This window comes from Notolabrus celidotus, chromosome 9 (genome assembly GCF_009762535.1).
Source record: "Notolabrus celidotus isolate fNotCel1 chromosome 9, fNotCel1.pri, whole genome shotgun sequence".
Lineage (NCBI taxonomy): Eukaryota > Metazoa > Chordata > Actinopteri > Labriformes > Labridae > Notolabrus > Notolabrus celidotus.
The window spans coordinates 16,238,273-16,260,499 of record NC_048280.1 but is presented as its reverse complement, the minus strand read 5'-3'; the positions used below and the strand labels follow the sequence as shown (position 1 = coordinate 16,260,499).

Genomic DNA, 22,227 nt, shown 5'->3' with positions numbered 1-22,227 from the left:
GGGGTTCAGTGTCTTGCTCAAGGACACTGGGAGCTGGGATCGAACCACCAACCTCAGCCGCCCCAAGTAGTGAGTAACTAGAGCAGTGTTTTTCAAACTTTTTTGAGCCAAGGCACATTTCATACATTAAAAAATCCTGAGTCACACCACCAACCAAAAGTGTTACAAAATGACACGTGTAGTCTCTGAATTAACAAATCTATTTTTCTGAGAGAGGGACTTTGGCTACTTCTTTAACTTTTTCAGGGCGAAGCCTCTTATTTACAATGGCTTTTGCTGGTAGTATTAATGTCTCTGCCACAGTGTGTGACTTTTTGATTTGGCTATGAGTTCAGCTACTAAGTAGCTAGCTTTGAGAGCCCTCGCAGACCCTGTTGTAGTTCTTCTCATAAAAGTTGCCTTTTCCTCCACCCATATTACACTCTACATCCAGGTTAGAATTTATCCAGTGCTCAGTTTGGAGTTTTCATTTTTCCTTTTTGAATATTTATCCATCGCTGTTGTAAGCCTACATCTTTTCACATACACCTTTCACGCAGATCATTAATTCTGTTGTCTTAAATTAACAAGGTCATTATTGCGCTTTATTGCCACCCAGTGGGTGGGTAGCGCAGGTCAGTACATGGACGAGTATTCAATTACTGTCCAAGTCACTACACTGCAGGCACAGACGCACTACATGGCAAATTATTTGCAGTATATGAATAATACTTTTTGTAAATAATTAGGTGAAATTTGATAATGTCCCACGGCACACCTGACGATCTGTCACGGCACACTAGTGTGCCACGGCACAGTGGTTGAAAATCACTGAACTAGAGCACTGATAGAAATGTAGTGGAGTCAAAAGTACAATATTTGTCTTCTGAATGTAGTGGAGTAAAAGTAATAGGTATCCCCAAAAAATAATACTCAAGTAAAGTACAGATACTCAAAAAATGTACTTAAGTAGAGTGCTTAAGTAAGTTTACTCTGTTGCTGTCCACCACTGGATGTGTATGCTTTTATTTCCATTACATCAGCATTATTGCTGGCTTGACCCCTCAGACTTTAAAAAATATCATGAGTACATGTTAATTAATCCCAATCCGAGATTCAAAGAGGAATGAGGCGGTGCTGAAGGTCATACCAAAACTTTGACATTAGGTAAATAAGGTAAAATACACGGCGTGGCCTCTGAATTCAAGACAGCATTCACATTTGATTTACTGTTATCTACGCATTCATCCCAAACATTTCAAACCCTATCCCTAATTAATGTTAAACATTTATTATTCTTTGCAGCATAGCAAACCAATACAACTCAAAGCCCATTGCCAAACCCACCAAAGTATTCCTGCACTAAACTGTATTTTTTCAGCTCTATTTGTAGCCTTTTGATGATCACCCCTTTTAGATAACTGGTATGAACAGCATCATAATTTACATCTTCCAAATTTATTGCAGCTTTAAGCATTACAAATATTACACATTTTACAGCTTCAAATATGAACTCTTGTTACTCCCATTCCCTGTAGTAGCTTTAAGTCATACAGTTAATTAGAGAATGCCTTTTGTCTCATGAATCAGTGCAGTTTGTTTAAAAGCGTTGTCAGACTGAAAAGATATTCCCAAGCCATAAATGATTTATTTTTCTTTCTTGTCCTACTTTTCTTCTTTAGCTGCTGCAACGTAATACAGAGGAGGTTTTATTGGTAATATTTTTTTGGCGACAAAAAGGAAAAAACTCCCTAAATGGCCGGGCAAATTGTTACCCTCATGTCAGATCAGATTTAAACGTGAAATTCTGTCTTTGTAGGAAATGAAAAAGATCATCTTAACACATAAGGAGTTTAGTTTTTGTGATTGATGATTGCTGAAATGTTGTTATGTGGGCACACAGAAACAAAAAAAACATATAAAAATGACATATTAATGCAGACATTTATCACATTTCAGCACCAACACATCCATATGAAGTCTTTAGTTATCGTCACCATCCTCACTCTGCCTTGCTGTCAACCTTCAGTCATATCAGACACAAGAATAACTGAAATTCAGATAACTGTTCTATATGGGCTCTTGGCTTGGTAAGACACTGTGTTCCAAGCCATATTTGCAAGAAAGAAGCTGAACTTGCACTTCCCTTGCTTCAAGGCAGCAACAATTCCATACACACTGCTCTGATAATACAGTGGGCTTGTCTGTTGGACCATGTTTGTCTTCACAAACAAAGTCACAGGCCTCTGGTATGTGGGCCCCCTTGTGCTTGTGGGTCTGATTGTTTTTCACTTGTTTTGAACCTCGGGAAGAATGGATGGAGACTTGGTGGTAATCAAAAGGCTTCTTTGGGCTCTTGTTGCTCTGTGTAAAGGCTGAAACTGCAGCTCAGATAACAGAGCAGGAAAAAAAGAGGATGGTACACACTTGCACATACAGTATATGAAACTGTGTGTGTGTGTGTCAGTGTCAGAAAGAAAGGAAAGAGGAGGAGAGAAAGTGGTTGGATTAAAGAACTTCAAGCCTTTCCTTGATTAAGAAGAGGGCTTGTTTTTTTGTTGTCTGTTTTCTCATCTTTATATTAGTGGCTTAAAAGAGATAAATTACTGAAGTGCTCTGCTTGTCTGACTGAAGAGTATTGCCCCTGAAACCTCATATTTATTATGTAGATTCATTGTTACACAGCAAGCTTGATTTAGGCACTCAGACAAACTTTTATTACCAAAACAGGCATAAATATTATTTGATTGAATGCAAAATCGCTGAAGAGTCTCATAACCGGAGATATAACTTCATCTGAAAAGCTGAATTCATAAGAGCTGCTCTGATATTAGGTTTAATGAAAAAATCCCTTAGGAAATATAGCTGACTGCCAACAATTGGAAATATACAATGTAATAAAAGCATCTCTGTGTCTTTGTTGTGGTTTCACTGTTACAGCAGTTTCACCTTTATTCTTCCTCTACTGTCTGACTCTCATCCAACCTTTACTTCTCCTCTTCTTCCAGCCTCTCTGTGCAGCAGCGTCAGCCCCTATCATGAGGTGATGCGGATGGAAAGGCGTCTGCGCTCCTCATCTGAGGGGGCTGGTGGACCTCGTATCCATGGCAACCATAGAGATGCCCCTGGCATGGAAGGATGTGGTCTGCTCAAACACAGAAACAACTCCTCATCATCCAAAATGGGAAGTCTGGTAGGTCCTGATCTGTGTTTAAGTGTGTGTGTGTGTGTGTGTGTGTGTGTGTGTGTGTGTGTGTGTGTGTGTGTGTGTGTGTGTGGGTGTGTGTGTGTGTGTGGGTGTGTGTGTGTGTGTGTGTGTGTGAGTGTGTGTGAGTAAGTGTGTGTGTGTGTTGGTGTGTGTGATTGTGTGTGAGTGTGTGTGATTTTATCAGGTAGTTCAAAAGCTGAAGATTATATCTAAATGCACTTGTGTGTGCTTTTGGAGTTAATCATAATACCAGGGCTTTTTGTGCAGACTTAAAGCCATGCATGTGGATAACATATCAATTATTATGATTAGGTAAAGCACAACTAGATCCTTGACACACACACAAAAATCAATTAGCATGGCTGAGATAGCTCAGTGAGTGCTACGTCTTCCTCTGTTCATCCTCAAGATTATTGTTATAGATCAAGAGATTATCTGATGACATTTTTCCTTATTGACACAAAGTCTGATATCTAGACTTGTCACAAGAATTACCTAAAAACCAGGCAAACTCTTGGGGTGAGGCTATTCAATTATAGTACCTGTTACAGGCTACTCCCCCCTTATACCAATCATAAATGACCTTTTCAAACATTTGTAAGTGGAGAAAGAAAATTCAGATGAACAACATTAGAAACCAATAAGTCAAGTCAAGTCAAACTTTATGTCATTCATCTGGATAGCTTGTATACAGCTGAACGAAATTGCGTTTCTCACATGGCAGGTGCAAAGTAGTGCAAAGGCAAATAAAACGACGGACACACAATACACGGACAACAAAGACAGAATACAAAACAAGACGAAAGAACAACAACATGAGGACAGACTAGAAAAGGGCTGACTATGTGAATTAAACTAAAACTAAATATGGATAATGGAGTGAATAGATTAATAAATAAAACAGTAAGTGAGGTAAAGCAGGGTGCAAATGTTGCAATATGAATATATTGAATAAATATTACTGCTAAAATATTGAATTAAAATGAATAGTCAATAATAAATAACTATTAATACACAGAAGGCACAGTGGTGGTCATTGTCCAGTATAAAGTGACATATAGCAGAGCCAAAATTGTCCATGATCAATCACAGTAAAGAGTAGGGATGTAACAAATTGACAATTTCAGGGTATCCGCAGTAACAAAACTGTCATAAAGTGTCTGTGGTGGACCTGTGGCAGTATTAAGTGATAGTTCTTCTGGGTAGGAAGTGTAGTTTTGTGTCAGTCACAGTTTAGCAGAGCAGAGGGAAGTCGGAACTACAGAGGCCATTGTCTCATGCGTTCTCATCATTTCTGCACTCTGTTCACTTCCTTAAGAAAAATGGAGGACAACAGCCGTGAGAAACAGAGAGAGGATTTTGAAACTGATTTTGAAAGGAGATAAGTTGACGGCCAAACAAAAAACAATATACAGACTGCTGTGATATACAAGTCAACAATAATAGTAATATGAGAAGCAACTTTGCACTTCTTCATGCTGAAAAGATTTGAGTAGATGTGAGGTGAAGAATCCTGCAAGTGCTAAAGATTCAGAAAGTGGATTCAAGGTAATTGGGTTAGTTAAATAGGTTAGTAAACACACTTGTGCCAAAGTAGAAATTCCCATCATGACCATTCTTTTGTCGATCACTATTACCAGTTTTCGACAAAGAGATGAAGGCTCAGGTTACCAGAGCCTCAAGCAAGCAGAGTGGATGGGTGGACACGAGCTACTCAGAGCGATATGAACTGGATTTTTTTCAAAGTCTTCATTTGTCCTTTTCTTTTAAATACCGCAATAAATATAGTAGGGTTTTGATACCATTACATCCCTAGTAGAGAGTAATAGATAGTAAAGCACAGTATGAAATGACAGGAATCAAAACAATCAAATAAAAAAATGAGCTGCCAGCAGAAACATGACTATAAAGTAGTAGAACAGTAATAAGTTTTCCCAAATTAATACAAAAACATAAAACTAAAGAATAAGAAATTAAGCAGCAGAAAAAACAAAGAGCAGATGATTAAAAAATCATCCATAGCAAACACAATATCTTAGTCTTAATCTACCTTTCTGTAAGCACCTTAAATCAAATATTCTCCAGATTCACTGCCTTCATCCCAAAATGACTGAAGTGAAAGCTTTAAAAGTTCACATTCACAACATCGAACAGTGTATGCTGGGAGCTGATGTGCAGAGCAGAACAGCTTTAAAAGAGTGCACTTAATTTATCACTGGATTACCAAATTGTAGTTGCATCAGCACAGGAAGCTTATAAAGAGGGCAGAAAAGAGTCGCTGTAATTGGCCACAATTGTAGCCAGCTGCCAACAAACTATCTCATAATTATCTGTATGATAAGGGATCTTTTCTAATCTAACCCGGTACCCCATGCCTCTGGCCATGAAATATCCTACAGTGTTCCATCCTGCTCTGGGCAAAACCAGCTCACAGTGCACTTGACAGTTCTTTTCAGCTTTGATTCACACAACTAATGTTTTTTAATTTGCACTTAGTTGTAATTAAAAACTTAATCCACACTCTGCTTGTTGGCTTGAGGGGTTTATTTGAAAATAGTTCACGTTTAGAGCTTGGACCAAAGCAGGATCAAAACCAGTATGCTGTTAGTATTTCAGGACTCTGGTTCTCTCTTAAACTGATTTTTTTAATGTTTCTGCCGTTAAATAAAAAGATCAGGGAGACTCATCACACATCCACAGAACTGTGCAGACTTTGTAAGCTACTGGCATCTCAAGTCCTTCTGACTCACTCAGTACAGACATGCAACAGCTCAGACTAAGCACAGGATAAGTTGCAGAGTCTGGATCTTCACACAAATCTGAAAAACACAATGGAACCGAGTCTTGTTTTTCAAACTTGCATCATTTAAAGCAACACCCTGAAATCAAGTTCATAGTTGGTGTGAATGGATAAAGTAACTTAAACAACGCTTAAAGCCTACAAATGAATTGTAGATTTCCATTTTGTTAGCTTTGGCTAACACTTCTAAAAAAAAGGCAGACGCTTCTGTTTGTTTTCCAACAACACACTGAGGAATCGCTGTTAAACAAGAGCTAGGTGAAGTCAATCCCATTTGTTTTACCAGGGACTAAACGGTTTAACCAGGAGATTAGAAAGGGCAGGGATACACGCTGCACGTTGCTTTGTACTTAAAAGACTGCATCATGTTCTTGACATACACTCATGAAGTAATCTCCTGTCCTTTTCCTTAGCTATGAAGAGCTCTTCTGATGCCTAAGTTGTACAGAGAAAAAAAGCAAAAGCCTTGTGGTGTATATTAAATTATGTACTTCTATCTTTATAAAAGTTTGTAGGTGTGCAGAGGGCCCTTGTATCAAATAAAAAGGTCCCTATTGAGGCACCTCTGCAGTGTACTGGAGTGTTGGCAATATATTTAATGCCTCAGGGTACAAACAACAACATCTTCTAAGGTAGTGTGGGTACAGTGCGGCTGACTGTGGTGTTTATGTATTAAGACAGTACACCTCTGCTGAGACAGATAGAAACACACCCTACTAAACAGTATGCTGAACTGATGCTCTTTGTTCCTGCTGTGTCATTACAGCCCAGGCAGAATATAATTATCTGTAAGCAAAGATTTGGTTTGCAGTGATAAATGACTAATCTGTTGAATTCACAGAGATGTAGTGAAAAGTACCTCTGTGAAGCAAAGCAAGGCGCTGTTTGCTTAAGCTGTTTGGTGATCTCATTATAGTTGTTGTTATTTTGAAATCCCTGAGGGACTCCATGAGATATTCATTTAAGAAGAATATATACTCAGTTAGCTGCTCATACATTTCTCAGTGACAGCAGTGATGATACTGTGACAGGCTGACTGATTATGTTGAAATCCAGTTGGCAAATAAAAGCATTATTTAAGTGAATCTGCCTTATCTGCTGAGCAGCTCCGAATGTTTACTTTTGTTTGTGTTTTGATTGACATATATGGCAGGATGGCTCACCTTCAATCCACTCTGCCTGTGCATATCAGCTGCTTGAGTAGAAAGCGTTGTAATGCGGCATACATCTTGTTTTCATATCCTAGAGTGTGATTGCTGCCATGTAAGGGCTGGAAATCATAAGTAAGGTGACACTTGTATTCATCAAACAACAGATAAGGACTCGCTTCCTCCATCATAGAATATGCAGTAATCTGCACCACACGGTTTGTATATATGATTATTATAATCAAAAAGGATGTACGCAGATATGGGTCCTGAATATTTACTCTGTAAAGATCATATCAAAGCAGAAACAGTTACCTTACAAACATTTTATCAAATCAGATTTAACCTTTTTCTCTCCGGCTTGGTTTCTTAATGCCAGGTGGTCACAGGAGAGCATGAAAACATATACAATGTATTTATTTCATGACTAATACACAACAGTTCATAGCTACTTGCATGCTATAAATAAAAAGCACTGGTTTAATATTGTGACTTAAGGCTGCTGTTGGTAGTCGTGATATAAACATCAGTTGTGAGAGAGATTTCGAATGCCAACACTACCCCTGCCCTCTCTGCTGTCGTAACCCCGCCCACAAAAGATCGTTGTGCGCGTTCTATGAGGAAGTAGTGGCTTTCCAGCCAATCAGGGCGACGTAGTGGGGCCGCCACTCGACCAATCAGGACGGAGGATTGGGAAGTAGCTCTGATTGGTCCGTCATAACGGGAACGAGGAGAATAATAACATTGCTTGATACAAAGGCATTGGAAAACACAGAAATTTCGCTATAGTCTCAAATTTCGTCACTTACTGATGAGTACCGATGGGCATTGTGACCTTTCCTCTCCAAACCCAGCAAGAAAAAAGTACGTTTTTGACACCTTTCCTACCAACAGCACAGCAGCTTTAAGTACAAAGGTAAGGCATTTATGTGACGAAAAAATGCTTGTTTTTTATATATTATAACAACGTTTTGTACATAAGTAAGAAAACTTTACTTTTTTAGGTTCTCATGTAAGATATGGACTTCATATTAACAAAACTTCTGTAATGGGAATACCAGCATGCTCAAATGGTTGTATAAAGAACTTCTAGTACTGCAATCAACAGGTAATTATCTTATTGTCTAATAAAGTGGCTTTATACATCAGGGTAATTATCTCACTGTAACTTCCTGGTTTGTATGCTGATGGGTTCATTTTTCAAAACACTGAATGGTATAGAGCTAATAAAATATTAAAAGTACCTGGAAAAGAACAAAGTTGAAAGTTGGTTTGGGGCTCATCAGCTTTCACAGAGGAAACACAGTGTACAGGACTCAACCTCCTGAGGACAATAGAGACGAATTAAAGAACGTTTTTTTCCATTCACTGAAACTTCATTTCATCTGCAGATAGTGGCTAAAGAGCTCCAAGTGAATCCCTGTACTTGCTTTTTGTGTCTTAGTGCAGTCAAATTCTGTAAAGAAATACTCTTAGAAATGTCTTATTTTGAAAGGACTTTCAAGTGTGCACTCTTAAATGTAACACAACTCTTCAAATGTAGTTGTGAGCTTCTAGTGTTTGGTCAACACTGTTTCCAGTATTCTATACAAGAGAATATGAAGCTCTGAGTTGTGCTTGTATGCTTTAGACTGGTCACTGGAGAAGAGGCACAGGTGTCTCTGTAATCGGCTGAACATTTGAGAACTACCATTCAACACGTCAATGTTCAAGTAGATTAAAGCTGCAGGAAGGGATACAGATAGATGCAGGTCAGTTCAAGTAGAAGCAGATAGGTTCCACTTTTTTTGGTAGGGAAACAAATAGGTAGCTAACCCAGGTCAGTCACTACACATTCAGCCATTCATCTTGTCCAGCCTGCATTACACCGGTGCTGGGAAAACTGTAACAGATAAACCCTATGAAGTGGTTTCTTATGTTATAAATTGGGAAGACACTTCTCCTGGTGACACTATAATAAAACAGCTCACTTGAAATGTAGATAACTTCCAGTATGCCGTCGCTAAGTACTTTATCTAGAATCCCTTTTATTCTTAAGGCTACAAAACAGTCAAGACTGCAGTCATATTTTCTGACTCATCAGTATCATCACAGCATATTTTCATGAAGATGGAGACTCGACAACATGAGTCACATTAGGAAATGTTTAATAGGGATAAAGATATATGTACCATCATTTTATTGCCATGTATTCTTCCAACATGGCTTCTGTTGCTACAAAGTCAACAGTGTAAAGCACTAGATTTAGAATTTTAAATGGTGCTGCTTGCTGAATATTAAATGTGTATTGCTTTGCTCTGGGACAAGTGATTATTCTGTATTGATAGGAGTAAATGTTTGTTAGAAATACAAGCTGTAAGGTGACAAAAGTTGCACAGTGTGAGTAAAAATCTGTTTCTTTCATTCAACAAATAGATTCCGATTTGACTGGACATTCAATCCTCTGCTCCCTCTGGGCACATTGTAAACACAACTGCCCTGTGAAGTGTCTGCTCAGACAGAATGAAAGTAATTTGTTTGTCCATATATTTTCATTGCTAGGAGCCATTCTACCTGGCTGCAAAGACCAATCTCTCTCCCTTGATCTGGATGCATTTGCCACCCTAAAGCAGTGCATAAATGTAATTTCATCGACTATGAATATGATTTCCACAGAGTGTTGCACAGATTGGAACCAGTGGCTTTTAATGACAGAGAGAAGCTCTTTCTTCTCTTTGTCCCTCTTTTGGACGTCATTCGGCAGAACAGTTAAGAGATGGAGCCGTCTTAATGAGACCCTGAATCTGATATTATCTCTATTAACTCAACGATTATACTCACATCAAATCACATAAGCGAGGTAAAAAGGTGACAGCTCTGGGTTGTAAAATCATATTACACCATTTCTGTGGTTAGAGGTTACGTTAAAAATGGGTAATTTAGCTTCAAATGAAGTCGTGTTCAGCTGTATCACAAGGCCTTCATTTCTTTTCCAATACCTTTAGCTATTAGCTTTAATGCCTGAAATACCTAAAATGAGCTCTTCTTGTGCGATTGCAACACACTGAAATTCTTTCTGCTCTTTTTTTTCTGATGTTTGCCCTGAGCATCCGCTGAAGTAACGTATACACACATTCAGTACACACATCCCAGACCACAATGGCTCCACATGGGTGCCATATTAGAGAGGGCATTGATTCAGTCAGAATTCTTTACTCTCTCTCTCTCTCTCTCTTCTCTCTCTCCTCCTCTCCTCTCTCTCTCCTCTCTCTCTTTCTCTCTCTTTCTCTCTCTCCTCTCTCTCCTCTCTCTCTCTCTCTTTCTCTCTCTCTCTCTCTCCTCTCTCTCTCTCTCTCTCTCTCTCTCTCTTCTCTCTCTCTCTCTCTCTCTCTCTCTCTCTCTCTCTCTCTCTCTCTCTCTCTCTCTCTCTCCTCTCTCTCTCTCTCTCTCTCTTCTCTCTCTCTCTTACACACAAACACACACATAAACAGTAATGGACAAAGGTGTGGTTGAATTGTTAGGCATGTCACTAAGCAGCACTGAGGCTCTTGTACTCATCTGGGAGGAGATCATACAGAGAGTGAATGTGAGATTGTTTACGTCCAAACAACATTGATGGTAACTGAACGAGAGATACTCACTAGGCGTTTTTTCAACGCAGGAACCTTACCCCAGAACTAGGGCATGTACCCCTAAACTACGTGCGTTTAGACCAGAGGAACCAGGGTCTAAATTTAGTTCAGGGGTAGATAATCTCCCCCCGAAAAGCCCCTGCTTGGGGGCGTAGCACTTTTCAAAGGACCTGGGACTTTCGGTTGAACTTAACAGTGTTTGTGGACTTTACACAGTTGTTGAAACACAGCGGGATTTCCTGGAATGCATTCTAGTTTAGTTTTTTATTAAGATTTCAAAATATTATTTCATAAAAAAATTTTTCTCCATATGTCACTGGCCTGATTTGAACAATCTACCCGGGACTTCAGCCCGCTGCCGAAACGCAGACAACTCTGGGGGCACAGGAACCTTTTAGTTCCGGGGAAAGTAGTTCTGGTGGCTAAAAGACCCCGGAACTCTTGGTCGAAATGCAACTACTGTCTGCTTCTTCTGCACTCATTCTACATAGACTGCTTCATAGTAATTTCATCGTCCGTAAGCTTTATTGATTTTAAACTTGACAAAAGTTCAGGCAAGGTCTATCCTCCAATATGAAGTACTCTGAAGGACTACCAGAAAAATCCGCCTCTTATTTCCACTTTACAGACCTTGTCTATAAGATTGTTCCAGGAACTTAAAGGTATTCAGAGACATTTGAAAGCACAGCTCATTATGAATAATTGTTTATTTTGGCCTTGTTGGGTTGACAGGCTGCTGATATTCCCTTTGCTCTGTGAGATACACATTTGTTCTTTCCTCCTTGTAATTATTATCAGTATAACTCTGAGGTCTTATATTGCATGTATATTGTATACTGCTGTTATCAATTATACAGAAGTATCAGCATTATGTAACCTTGGTATTACCATGTCCTTTTCCATACGGAGTAATTGGAAAGAAACCTGCTGAAAGTGTGCTATACCTAGGGAGAAGAATGCTTTATCACACTTGGTTGTGTGTATGTTGTGTGTGTGTGTGTGTGTGTGTGTGTGTGTGTGTGTGTGTGGGTGTGTGTGTGTGTGTGTGTGTGTGGTGTGTGTGTGTGTGTGGTGTGTGTGGGTGTGTGTGTGTGCGGTGTGTGTGTGTGTGCGGGTGTGTGTATGAAGGGAGCTACAGCTTTTTTTCTGCAGTGGATTTTATTGATGTCCATCAGGTGGCAGCATTGACTTTTGAAATTCAAGTAGAGGAAGAGGAGCATCATGCATCATTATTACTCCATAACGACATTAAGAATATGGAGGTATTGACATTACTCAGTATTCTTGTACGGATGAGGAATTTATTAAACACAATCAGTTATTCCCAAGGTTTAAAGATTGGTTTTCACTGACACTGATGTCTCTTTGAAGGTCTCTTTAACAGATGACTTACTGCCCTTTTGACTGCAGTGTAAAGCCCTATGTTGCACTCTGATTGACATAATTTAGCTCTTGCATACCCAGCTTATTTAGTGCATTTGTACACCATTATTTTAGGTTCGGTTTAGATTATTTATGCACCAACTATACATTGACTCTTACATTCATAAGCAAAAACCTATTTTTGAGTTCTGTTGCATTTGCCCACCTCTTAAGAAAACAGATTTCATATGCGGACAGATGGTACACAAACTACATTCTCATTTATTATACTCTTGCTTTGTCAAACTGAACCCTCGTCCTTATATAACAGATGTTTTTACGAGCTTGGATGCGTCGATGATAGACTAAATATCCAATTAGGTGCAGGGAAAGTGAAGAACAATAATCCCACTTCCTAATTACAATCTTAATAGTTTACGCTATAACCAAAAATAAAATAATAATAAATGCAAAACTAAATAAAATGATTTTGAATGTTTGGAGCCACCTGGATTACTCAGGGGCAAATAATTAATACTAAGCTTTAATTTTGTAACACTGTTTTTAATTAAGTAGTTTTGTTTTTCTTTGTTTGCAAAGCCTGGTGGATACTAATGCATTCATGAGCGTCTTGCTGAAATTAAGTTCAAACTTTTTATCACAATAATAATTTCAGACTAAGATTATCTTTCCAAATACTTTTTTGTGTATCAGGAATACAGATCTAGCTCCTGTTTTAAATGTGTATTAGTATAATGATAATAACTCATTATTTTTTTTTGTCAGTTGTTTATTTATTAAGAAGTATATCTAAAGTTTGAGGGTTTGCTTTTTGTTTCAGGATGTTCTGAACAATCTGGGTTCCTCAGAGCTGGATGAAGATGATCTTATGCTGGACCTGGACCTCTCCGATGATCAGCGACATCGGCATGGTAAATAAATAGTTAGGGATGTGTGCTTTTTTATATACATATATTTTATTGGCATTTATGCAAATTATATCATCACATGTACATTACATGAAACAGATATGGGTCTTAGCTGTATCTCAGAGACAATAAAATGATGTGCAAATTATACATCTTGGTTATCGAGACAGTGAAACATAAATTGTTTAATGTAGTTAAATAAAAAAACAGTAAGTTTAAATGCAGATTAGACAGTGCAACAAATGGCTTAGTGCTTATTGTTGTATTGGTCAATTTCTCTGAAATTATGGGGTTGCTCATCAAATAGAAATAGTTTTATTACCATAACAATCAAATTTATAATATGCCACTTAAACTCCTCTCCTTTTCTCCATCCTGTCTTTTATTGAAGTCACTTTCTGCTCATATGTGGTCCCCCTGTCACTTCTTCTCATTCCCTCTTCCCTGTTTTTATCTCTTCACTCTGTGTCTCTCATTTTGCTCATTAAGCCACCGCTGCTCCATCACCTATAAAACATGAAATCACAACTCTCCCTGCTTCTTATAACATGTGCCACCACTTTGATGTTGTCGCCTCATTTACAGCAATTTATCTCCTTTGTGGTTTCGGCATTTCAGTCACACTCTCCTGACATGCCTCTTCGTTGAGAAGTGACTGTCAGAGGAGAGATATTGCTTGTGCTCTGCCACAGTGCAGCATGGAGTGTTAATCACAGAAACACCAACATCCCCCATTTGACACATAAGGAAATAATCCCACCGAAAAAAGGTATTGGACAGACGCAGCAGAACACACGAGTGAGTCATTTTGATGTTTCTGAACACATTCAAGGATTAATTCTTACCATGTTCTTGTCTTTACAAGGAATTTATTACTACGCTTTGGATTGAATTAGCATGTGTTACTCTAATTTAACATTTCCTTGTAGGAACATTATGATAATTGTGAAAAATTGCAAGCTCTTGCAAACACTGTCAGAATTGATTAAATTTCTGGTTATCTCAGATTGCGAATGTTTGCTCATATTAATAAATCAAGCTGCCAAGACGCAAAATTTACTTATTGATTTAGACATCTGGTGGCTGAGCGTGTTACATGTATAACATCTCAAATATACTGTTTAATCATGAGCTTAAAATCGTATCTCTTTCCATCTCTGTGCATCAAGTCACTCAGATACACAGGCTACATGTTTGACAGTAGATACAGCTACACATAATACATTTCATCCTTAGTCTGACTCTCGTGTGTGAGTATGTCTAACTTTCCCTATATTCTAACAGTCAATTTAGATCTTAATGTGAGGTTGGTTCCTCTATCTCCAGGCAACGTTGAAGTCCCAGATGGACTCCGAATATTACAGTTGCAGTCAAATAAAGTAAAATACTTAGAAGCACCGGAGAGTGGAGAATACAACAGGAGCTCCAGCACTAATAAACTGAATTTCCTGTGCTTATGGGGGTTGGAGAGTTTCGAAAGGGAGGGGCAGTTTGAATCAAGCACTCACACATCCACCCACGCATACACACACCCACACACAGATTTAAAACCTCTCTAAGGCATGACTTGGATGATGCAGAGCTGAAGGAGGTGCCATCATTAATACACACACTAACACACTAGCGTGCATGCTTAGTCATTAGACCTAATGGTTTGCAGACTATAGCATGAAATTAAAGGTTTGATGAATGTTCTCATAAAGTCAGGGGACTAAGACTTCGTGCAGGCGCTGAAGGAGAATGGTTGTATCACACTTTCCCTTAAAGGGAGTCATATAAATACACACATGCAACTACACACAGCAGACAGTGACCACAAAGCAGACAGACCAGATACATGCACACATGCAGACACACATGCACAACTAGACACACACCCACGCTCTCTCATCGGCACTTTGCTCTCAGGTGGCTTGTGAAGCCTTATTAACAAGCAAGCAGTTCACAGAATTTTAGTGGCCAACACAGTGTGCGGCTGCAGAGGTTTTTGGTGTCGTACTCCAACTGTGACCTGTGCCCTGTGGACAGACAGGACTGAAAGAGAAGGACACCAAGAGACCTTTATAAAACAGTGAGAAATGTCAACTCATGACTTTACTGCTACTTTTTATTCCAGACTTTATGCCTTACTACTCCGTCAAATGTGCCATTTAAAGCAGCCGTGGAGGTGTATTCCAAAAACGGATAATATTCTTATTACCCAAACCAATGGGACTGTATAAAATATGGACGTAGTATCCGCAACGTCACCCATCTGTTCCTGAGAGCGGTTTTGAAGCCAATCGAAGGCGGCAGCCCTATTGGAAATGCGGAACTAAACCAGGCAGAGTGTGACGTAGTGTGAGCCTCTTAGCCAACAGCTATGTGTTCCCGACCAGGAGTCACGTCAGTCATGTCCTTATTTGGGCAAAAACTGGAAATCTTAATATCTTCTGAAACGTAACGTAATAAAAAAATTCACCCCCGTACAGTTTGTGCCATTAGAGAGATTAGCTTCGTAGGGCCAATCCGTTTTTGAACCAGGCTGTATACATTGTTTAATTAATGCTGCAAAGATTGTCTTTTTCTCATTCATGTCTATGTGGTTTCCGGTGTTTCTGCAGCCAGCCTCAAGCGGATTCTAGATGTATTGCAGTTATAACACTTCCGCATGAGCGTCATCGTTTGAGACCGGAGGTTTGCCGCTTGCCCAAACCTCTTTATAAAGATGATCAAGACCTCACTTTTGATTTGATTTTCTTTGCTTCAATACATTTCTAAGTCGTGAGACCTGTATAAGTTTGCGATGAGTGAGATACATGTATTCAGGTCTGTTTAGGGGCCTTTAAAGTGTATAGTGAGCAGTTCACAGCACCTGTAAAAGCTCCTTTTCCCTTAAACTCTAATGTCTGTTGGAATTTTCTTCTCTCTCAACCAGTCTTTAACACTGCCAAAGCCCATACAGTGTTGTTTGTGGTCACCTCTTGTCTGTTTTTTCAGTTGGTCAACATCTCTGCTCTGCTTTTCAAGAATCTGATTATTACGGGGGTTTGACCAATCAGAATGAAGTATTCAACCCACTTGGAAGATTAGCAAGAAAGTGGATGATAACTTGATTCAATGACTTACAAGTGCTTTTGTGCGTTGCGCAGTTTCCAGAGAAGACTCCAGCCAGTCCCTTGCGTCATGTCTCAACCTGCTCCCCTCCCCATGACCAGTCGGGTGATCGAATCCCTGGAAGAGAACACCAGAGGTGAATATGTTAAAGATTGAAATACTCTTCATGCTCTTGTGTTTTCAGCACCGTGCTAAAACAAACATGTCAGGAAAATTTGCAAAAGATTAATAAAATGCTTGCGATGGAATATGTGGAAATTTGGAGCACAGTTGTTTTGCTCTTTACCACAGCAAATGAAGACGAATAGCTGCAGATAAATTACATACGTGTGTAGTGGCCAGACATAACCACAGTCATGGACATGAAATACAGGAGATGGATGGAGTGTGTTGTTGTTTTTGTCTGATTGAACAAGATTCAATCAAATCCAATCGATGTATGGCTCACTGATCAGTTTGATGCACTTACCCACTTGGCCATTTATCCCCTGCAGTGGATCTTAATGACCTTAAAGTGACAATGTAACTATTTTCCTACACTCAACAAACACACACCCATTGCAGCAAGAGAGACAGGGATAGAAAGAGAGAGCGAGAGAGAGGGAGGGAGAGAAATTGTCTATTCTAGGAATTGCTGATGTTGAACGTTCCCTGCAAATGCATAACGTGTTTTATGTCTTTCCCTCCCGTGGAGATGAGACGAGACTTTAGCACACAAAGACGGAGGGTAAATAAATAAATAAATAAACTCCCTGCGAATGAATATGCAAGCTGCCTTTGTGTTCTCTTTTGTCTCCCAGTTGCCGACGGCTGATAGAGAACACTGAGAGTTTGTGTTTGTACGTTTGAAGAAGCTCTGCCAAGGACAGTTCCATATCTGATTTGATTTGGCCACTTGTTTCTTGTCTGCACTCTGGAATTAGAATTTGGTCTTCCTGGTGACACAGGGAAATACAAGCAGGCTGATACACACGCATGGGAAGTGGTACTGTGGATGGGGCTTATTTGGCTTCATGGAGTCAGTGGGCAATAAAAGGCTAGTATCTATTGGGTCTGACACCCATGCAGATGATCATTACTTTACCTTTCAGTGCACCTCTCTCCACTCTGGGGTTGAATTTGTTCTGCCTGCTACCATGGAGCTAATGTATGTATCTCCATGTGTTCCCCTGGATAAACTGAATGTGACCTTTTTGGCTTGCGAAGCAGTGCGGGTCAACTTGTGTGAGCCCTTTTGAAGTATGAGGTTGACGGATTTATGCTCCGTCACTGAGACGTTTGGCTTAGCCTTGGTGTCTGTTTTTTCTGAGAAGGTTGTTTATCACACTTCTTACTGTCTTTGAATGTTTTTGCTGAATAGAGAGACATTTTCTGTGTCTAGACAGTTTCAGTTAATCATGCAAGTCGGAAGTCAACCTTTTCAACTCATCAAAAGCTTGCGTCACAAGATCATGGCTAAAATGTTATTGGTGATACTTCTTATACGCCTTGCTCTTGTAAATGTCACAAAGGCACAAACAAAGCTGAGCCGTCATCAAAGGTTGTAACAGAGACTAAACTGCATCTTGATTAAAGCCAATAAGCTAGCAGGACGACAGGTTGTGACTTCTGTGCTTCGTAGGAGTGTGATGATACACTCAGCTAAGGAGATGAGATGGTACACAACATTGCGTTCATGAGAACGAGACAAGACGATATTTTAACTAAAAAAACCTTCAACGATTAAATTTATTGGCTGCACGGTGGTGCAGCTGTTGCCTCGCAGCAACAAGGTTCCTGGTTCGAGTCCCCAGTCGGGCACGTGACTTTCTGTGTGGAGTTTGCATGTTCTCCCCGTGCATGCGTGGGTTCTCTCCGGCTACTCCGGCTTCCTCTCACAGTCCAAAACATGCTCATCAGGTTCATTAGTCACTCTAAATTGCCCGTAGGTGTGAGTGTGTGCGTGAACGGTAGTCTGTCTTTCCATGTTTCCAAGTCAGCTGGGATATGCTCCACCCCTCCGTGACCCCTAACGGGATAAGCGGTCAAGATAATGGATGGATGGATTAAATGTATGACTGAAAAAAAATGTCTTTCATTCGAATAGAAGTCACAAAATGCAAAACAATGCAGGCTCATTTGGAATGTTTAAACTGGTCATTATCTTCTTATGAATGCCACTTCAGTTCTACTTTCTGACCGAGTATGAATTACCAAATGCACTAAAAGACAAACAATATGTGATCTCTGTAAAGGTGTCATTATTCACATGTTAGTTGGATGATGCTTATGAAAGACAGTGAAGTGTTGACTTGTTCACTTAAAGCTAGGGTTGGTAGTCTTGGAAAACTAGCATGAATTTGAATCTAGCATGTCTTCAGGACTCCGTCTGACCCCTCCCCCCTTCCCCTCGGAGCCCCTCCAAAACGACTCCCCTGCTCATATGCATGAGCGCCGCTGATTCATGACCATATGATCATGATCATATGATCATGACTGATTCAAAACCAGTCCTCACCAAAACATTATCATAGTGAAAGTTAAAAACACAAACAAACATGGCTATTGTTAGTACTCACAACTCTCATGCTAGCATTATCCAGTTGTACTGGTGACACGATATCAGGAGAAAAGTTATAACACATGTAATACTGTAACAGCTCTACTGTTGTTAAACGTGTTCAGTGTAGATGTTCTTAACTCCTACAGTGTTGACAGTCAGTGAAGGCATCAGGAGAGTGTGCGAGCAGCAGAGAGGAGAGGACAAGCAGGAGAAGTTCTTCATTCATTCAAACATTGATTGTTGCTTTGTTGGCTGGCGTGATCACGGCCGCCAGTTTCCGGTTAGTAAAGATCAACGTGTTCACGAATCGGCTCGTCATCCCTACAGCCTCCGTACGGACGCTACAGTACATATACATTTTTTGTAGGACTTACTAAATGTCGTTAATTCTTCTGCTTGTCAGAGCCCCCGTGGTGAGAGCTTTTTAGACTCTGATCCGGACTACAGTCCTGAGCAAAGCACCTCATCGGGTCAGAGGGAACAGGCCCGAGGTCGAGCAAGAGGGGCAGTGAATAGAGTCAGGTGAAGCAGAGGCAGGGGACGGGGAGGGAAATGTACGCCCAGGAGGCGGGGCAGAACGACAGGATGGGATTTGATTGGTTTAAAATTTTGGGACCCAAAAACGGTGATTTCCTGGTTGGTGTTTTCCCAGGTTTACTCCGGCTGTAGATAGCAGCTTTTTTTCACTCTGTTTATGGAACACATTATGTATTGATTGCCGTCGGGACATAAAGTTAATTTTAACCAGTATAACAAAAAGTGTATCTAAATCTGACTACCAATCCCAGCTTTAAGCCTCGTCTGACTGAAGTATGAATAATCAGATTTACATATAATAGCGGCCTTCATTGTTAATTACTGTTGTAAACACAAGTTCTCCTCTGCGAAGTTATGCCTTTTTCTATGAAATGCCATTTTTATCACATGACCTGGCTGTAACCTGTTATTATGAACTCTTACCTCTGTGTCTCTCTCTGCCTCAGTGTCTATTTCTGGCAATAACAAGCTTTTATTTTGTTTTCATTCTTTTATTATCAATATGTATTCTTCTTCAATACTTGTGCATGTCGGTGCTTTTCATAACATGCTTTAATCAGGCCCACGGGTGTTCAGTATTAATTAAATTATTAATTAAATGTACTGCATGACACACAAACTGAACCACAGAGAGGGAGAATGCCACTGACAGATAGACAAAATGTATGTGAACATGGAGATAAGTGCAGACGTGAAACAAAAGCAAGACATTTGATCATAGAGTTGAGTGTTAATCTGTATAACTATGAGGTCTGACTGTGTTTGAAATAAACTGCAGTCCATAGTCTCTGTTAATAGAAAGAAGCAGTGACTTCTGTCTCATCTGAACGATCCCTCCTCAAGAGGTTGAATGAGCATTTGTAGATCAGCGGATTGCATTTAATTTTTCAGCCACAGAAAACGTTTTACTTTCTTCTTCTGGCAGCACCTTTTCCAATGGCACTACAGCGCCACCATCACATCGGTTGTAATGCTGTAACTGCAGTTAAAAAAGTGACAAATTCATCAAGTGCTATTCACAGAACACAGAGTTCTTAATGTGAACTCCGTCAGACGCAGACAAGGGCTGAGTGCGGTACGGTTGAGACAGCTAATCTCGCGAGACAGCTTATCAACTTGATGAAAAATACGGTCAAGCTATATCGTCAGATCTCTTCAAACCCCTAGTGCTTCCCCACCTTCGTAAAGCTGTGTAACACACACTGGGACACACCAACGTTATGCTGTTATGGGATTTAGTGTCAAAGTAGAAAGGCGGAGTAATGCTTTTGATGAGAATTGAGCGTGTTTTGATCTGTACGGACTACAGAAACACTGGGGCAGGTTACTTAACAGAGCCAGATCCAAGAGTCTCAACTGGTCATCATGTAATGCCAGTCAAAAGGTGAACATCCCCTCTGTGGTAGCTCCACAAATTCTCTGATTCCCTCTTACTGATCATTTTCTGACAGATTTACTGTAAGATGTGTTAAGTCTGAGGGAGAATAAGCGGAGATCGGGAGGTGAAAGAGAGCAAAAAAAGTGTTTGCCCAAGGCTTTCTCTTTCTCTCTCACCGTCTTTCTTTCACCCTCAGTTTCTCTCACTCTTTGTCTCAGGATCCACAATCCCTCAAGGGGACATTGATTTGCTGGAGGCAAAGCAAGCTCCCTTCTGTTCCCACACAGAAAAACACAAACAGACACACACACTCAGACACACACGCACGCACACACACCTGTCAGTCATTCAGCCTGTCCAAAGAGAGTATCAGCTGCAAGATACTGCTGGCTGTCTGACAGGCTGCACAGAACATCTGCTAAACACACAGACAAACACACAGAGTCTTGCATGCATACCTCTTCTTTCATATATGACAGCTGGATGATTTTGATGGGAGTAATTTGGGTTTAAGTGATTTATACTTTGTTAATGCTAACATCACAATCATAATGCTATAGTAATAAATGTGCTTTAATTAGTTTCAAGATTTTCTGGGTGCATAGGTGTGGAGACGAAAAGACGGACTGGGCGGATGAAGGCTCGAGATTTTGAAGAAATTATGTTCTTGAAACTTTGGAGTGTTTGTCCTTTATTCACATGAAAATAAAAACATCCATTATAATCCCCTTGAGTCCTTGGTTTAGTCTTTAAATTGTAAGACAAAGCGTCCAAAACCCAGGAGTATTGAGTTTATTGTCACAGAAGATCAATAGAATCCTCAACGGAGTACCAGAAAAACCCACTTTGCTTAAAAAATGACAATCCTTCAACTATTTCAGTCGCTGTTAATTGAATACTTATTAATTAATTGACTGAAACTGCAGCTCAAGATGCTGCCGTCTGTACTATATTTGTAGCTACTTTCTAGTTAAAGAAGATGTTTAGATTTTTGTAGAATAAATCAGACTTAAGAAGGATTTATTTCAAAGTAGTTAGCTGTTGCTCTCTAATAAACTTTAACACTGGGGCTCTGCTTGCTCTTCCTTCATGCTTGCATTTCATATTTAAATGCAAAAACTCCAATTCATTTGGTCTTACGAGGCATCATAGCAGAATGTTGATGAGGGAAACTTTTTTTTTTGCATTGGCTGAATAATGAGTATTACACTTTGTGAGCTTTGTTGCGTTAAACCTCTTTTGTGTTATGCTCTCTAGCCAGTTGCAATTCCTACTCTACATAATAAAGCCCATCTTCACTGCATGAAAGTAATGAGTGTGCCTCTGTAGTGTTTGCTTGGTGGAAAAGGGGTGCAGAGAGCGTATTATACTGGTTTATACTGAATATTTATCTTAGTGATGGATATCAATACTTTTGTGTTAAGACACGGACTCCTCCCTCGTCTCTCCTATAGAAAAGACACAGAGGAAATTAATTTTTTTTTTTACAGTTGGGATATAGCTAGCTTGTTGCTATGGTAACAGCAGTCTGCCTGTTGAGTGTTCCCTTTCCCGTCCTCCTTTCTTTTCCCTTTTCTCTTCTCAGTGCATTCGATTGCTATGCAGAAGACAGGTAGTCCGAGGACAGGATGTGCAAA

The 22,227-nt window shown here is 39.8% G+C and overlaps 1 protein-coding gene across 1 annotated transcript in view; it reads left to right on the top strand.

The window, feature by feature from the left end:
* Window positions 1-22,227, top strand: part of ccser1 (coiled-coil serine-rich protein 1) — a 178,793-nt gene that overhangs the window by 12,089 nt on the left and 144,477 nt on the right. The window contains 4 exon segments of the mRNA XM_034692672.1: window positions 2,988-3,172; window positions 12,950-13,040; window positions 16,169-16,226; window positions 16,228-16,269. Coding sequence (XP_034548563.1) covers window positions 2,988-3,172; window positions 12,950-13,040; window positions 16,169-16,226; window positions 16,228-16,269 — 376 coding nt within the window.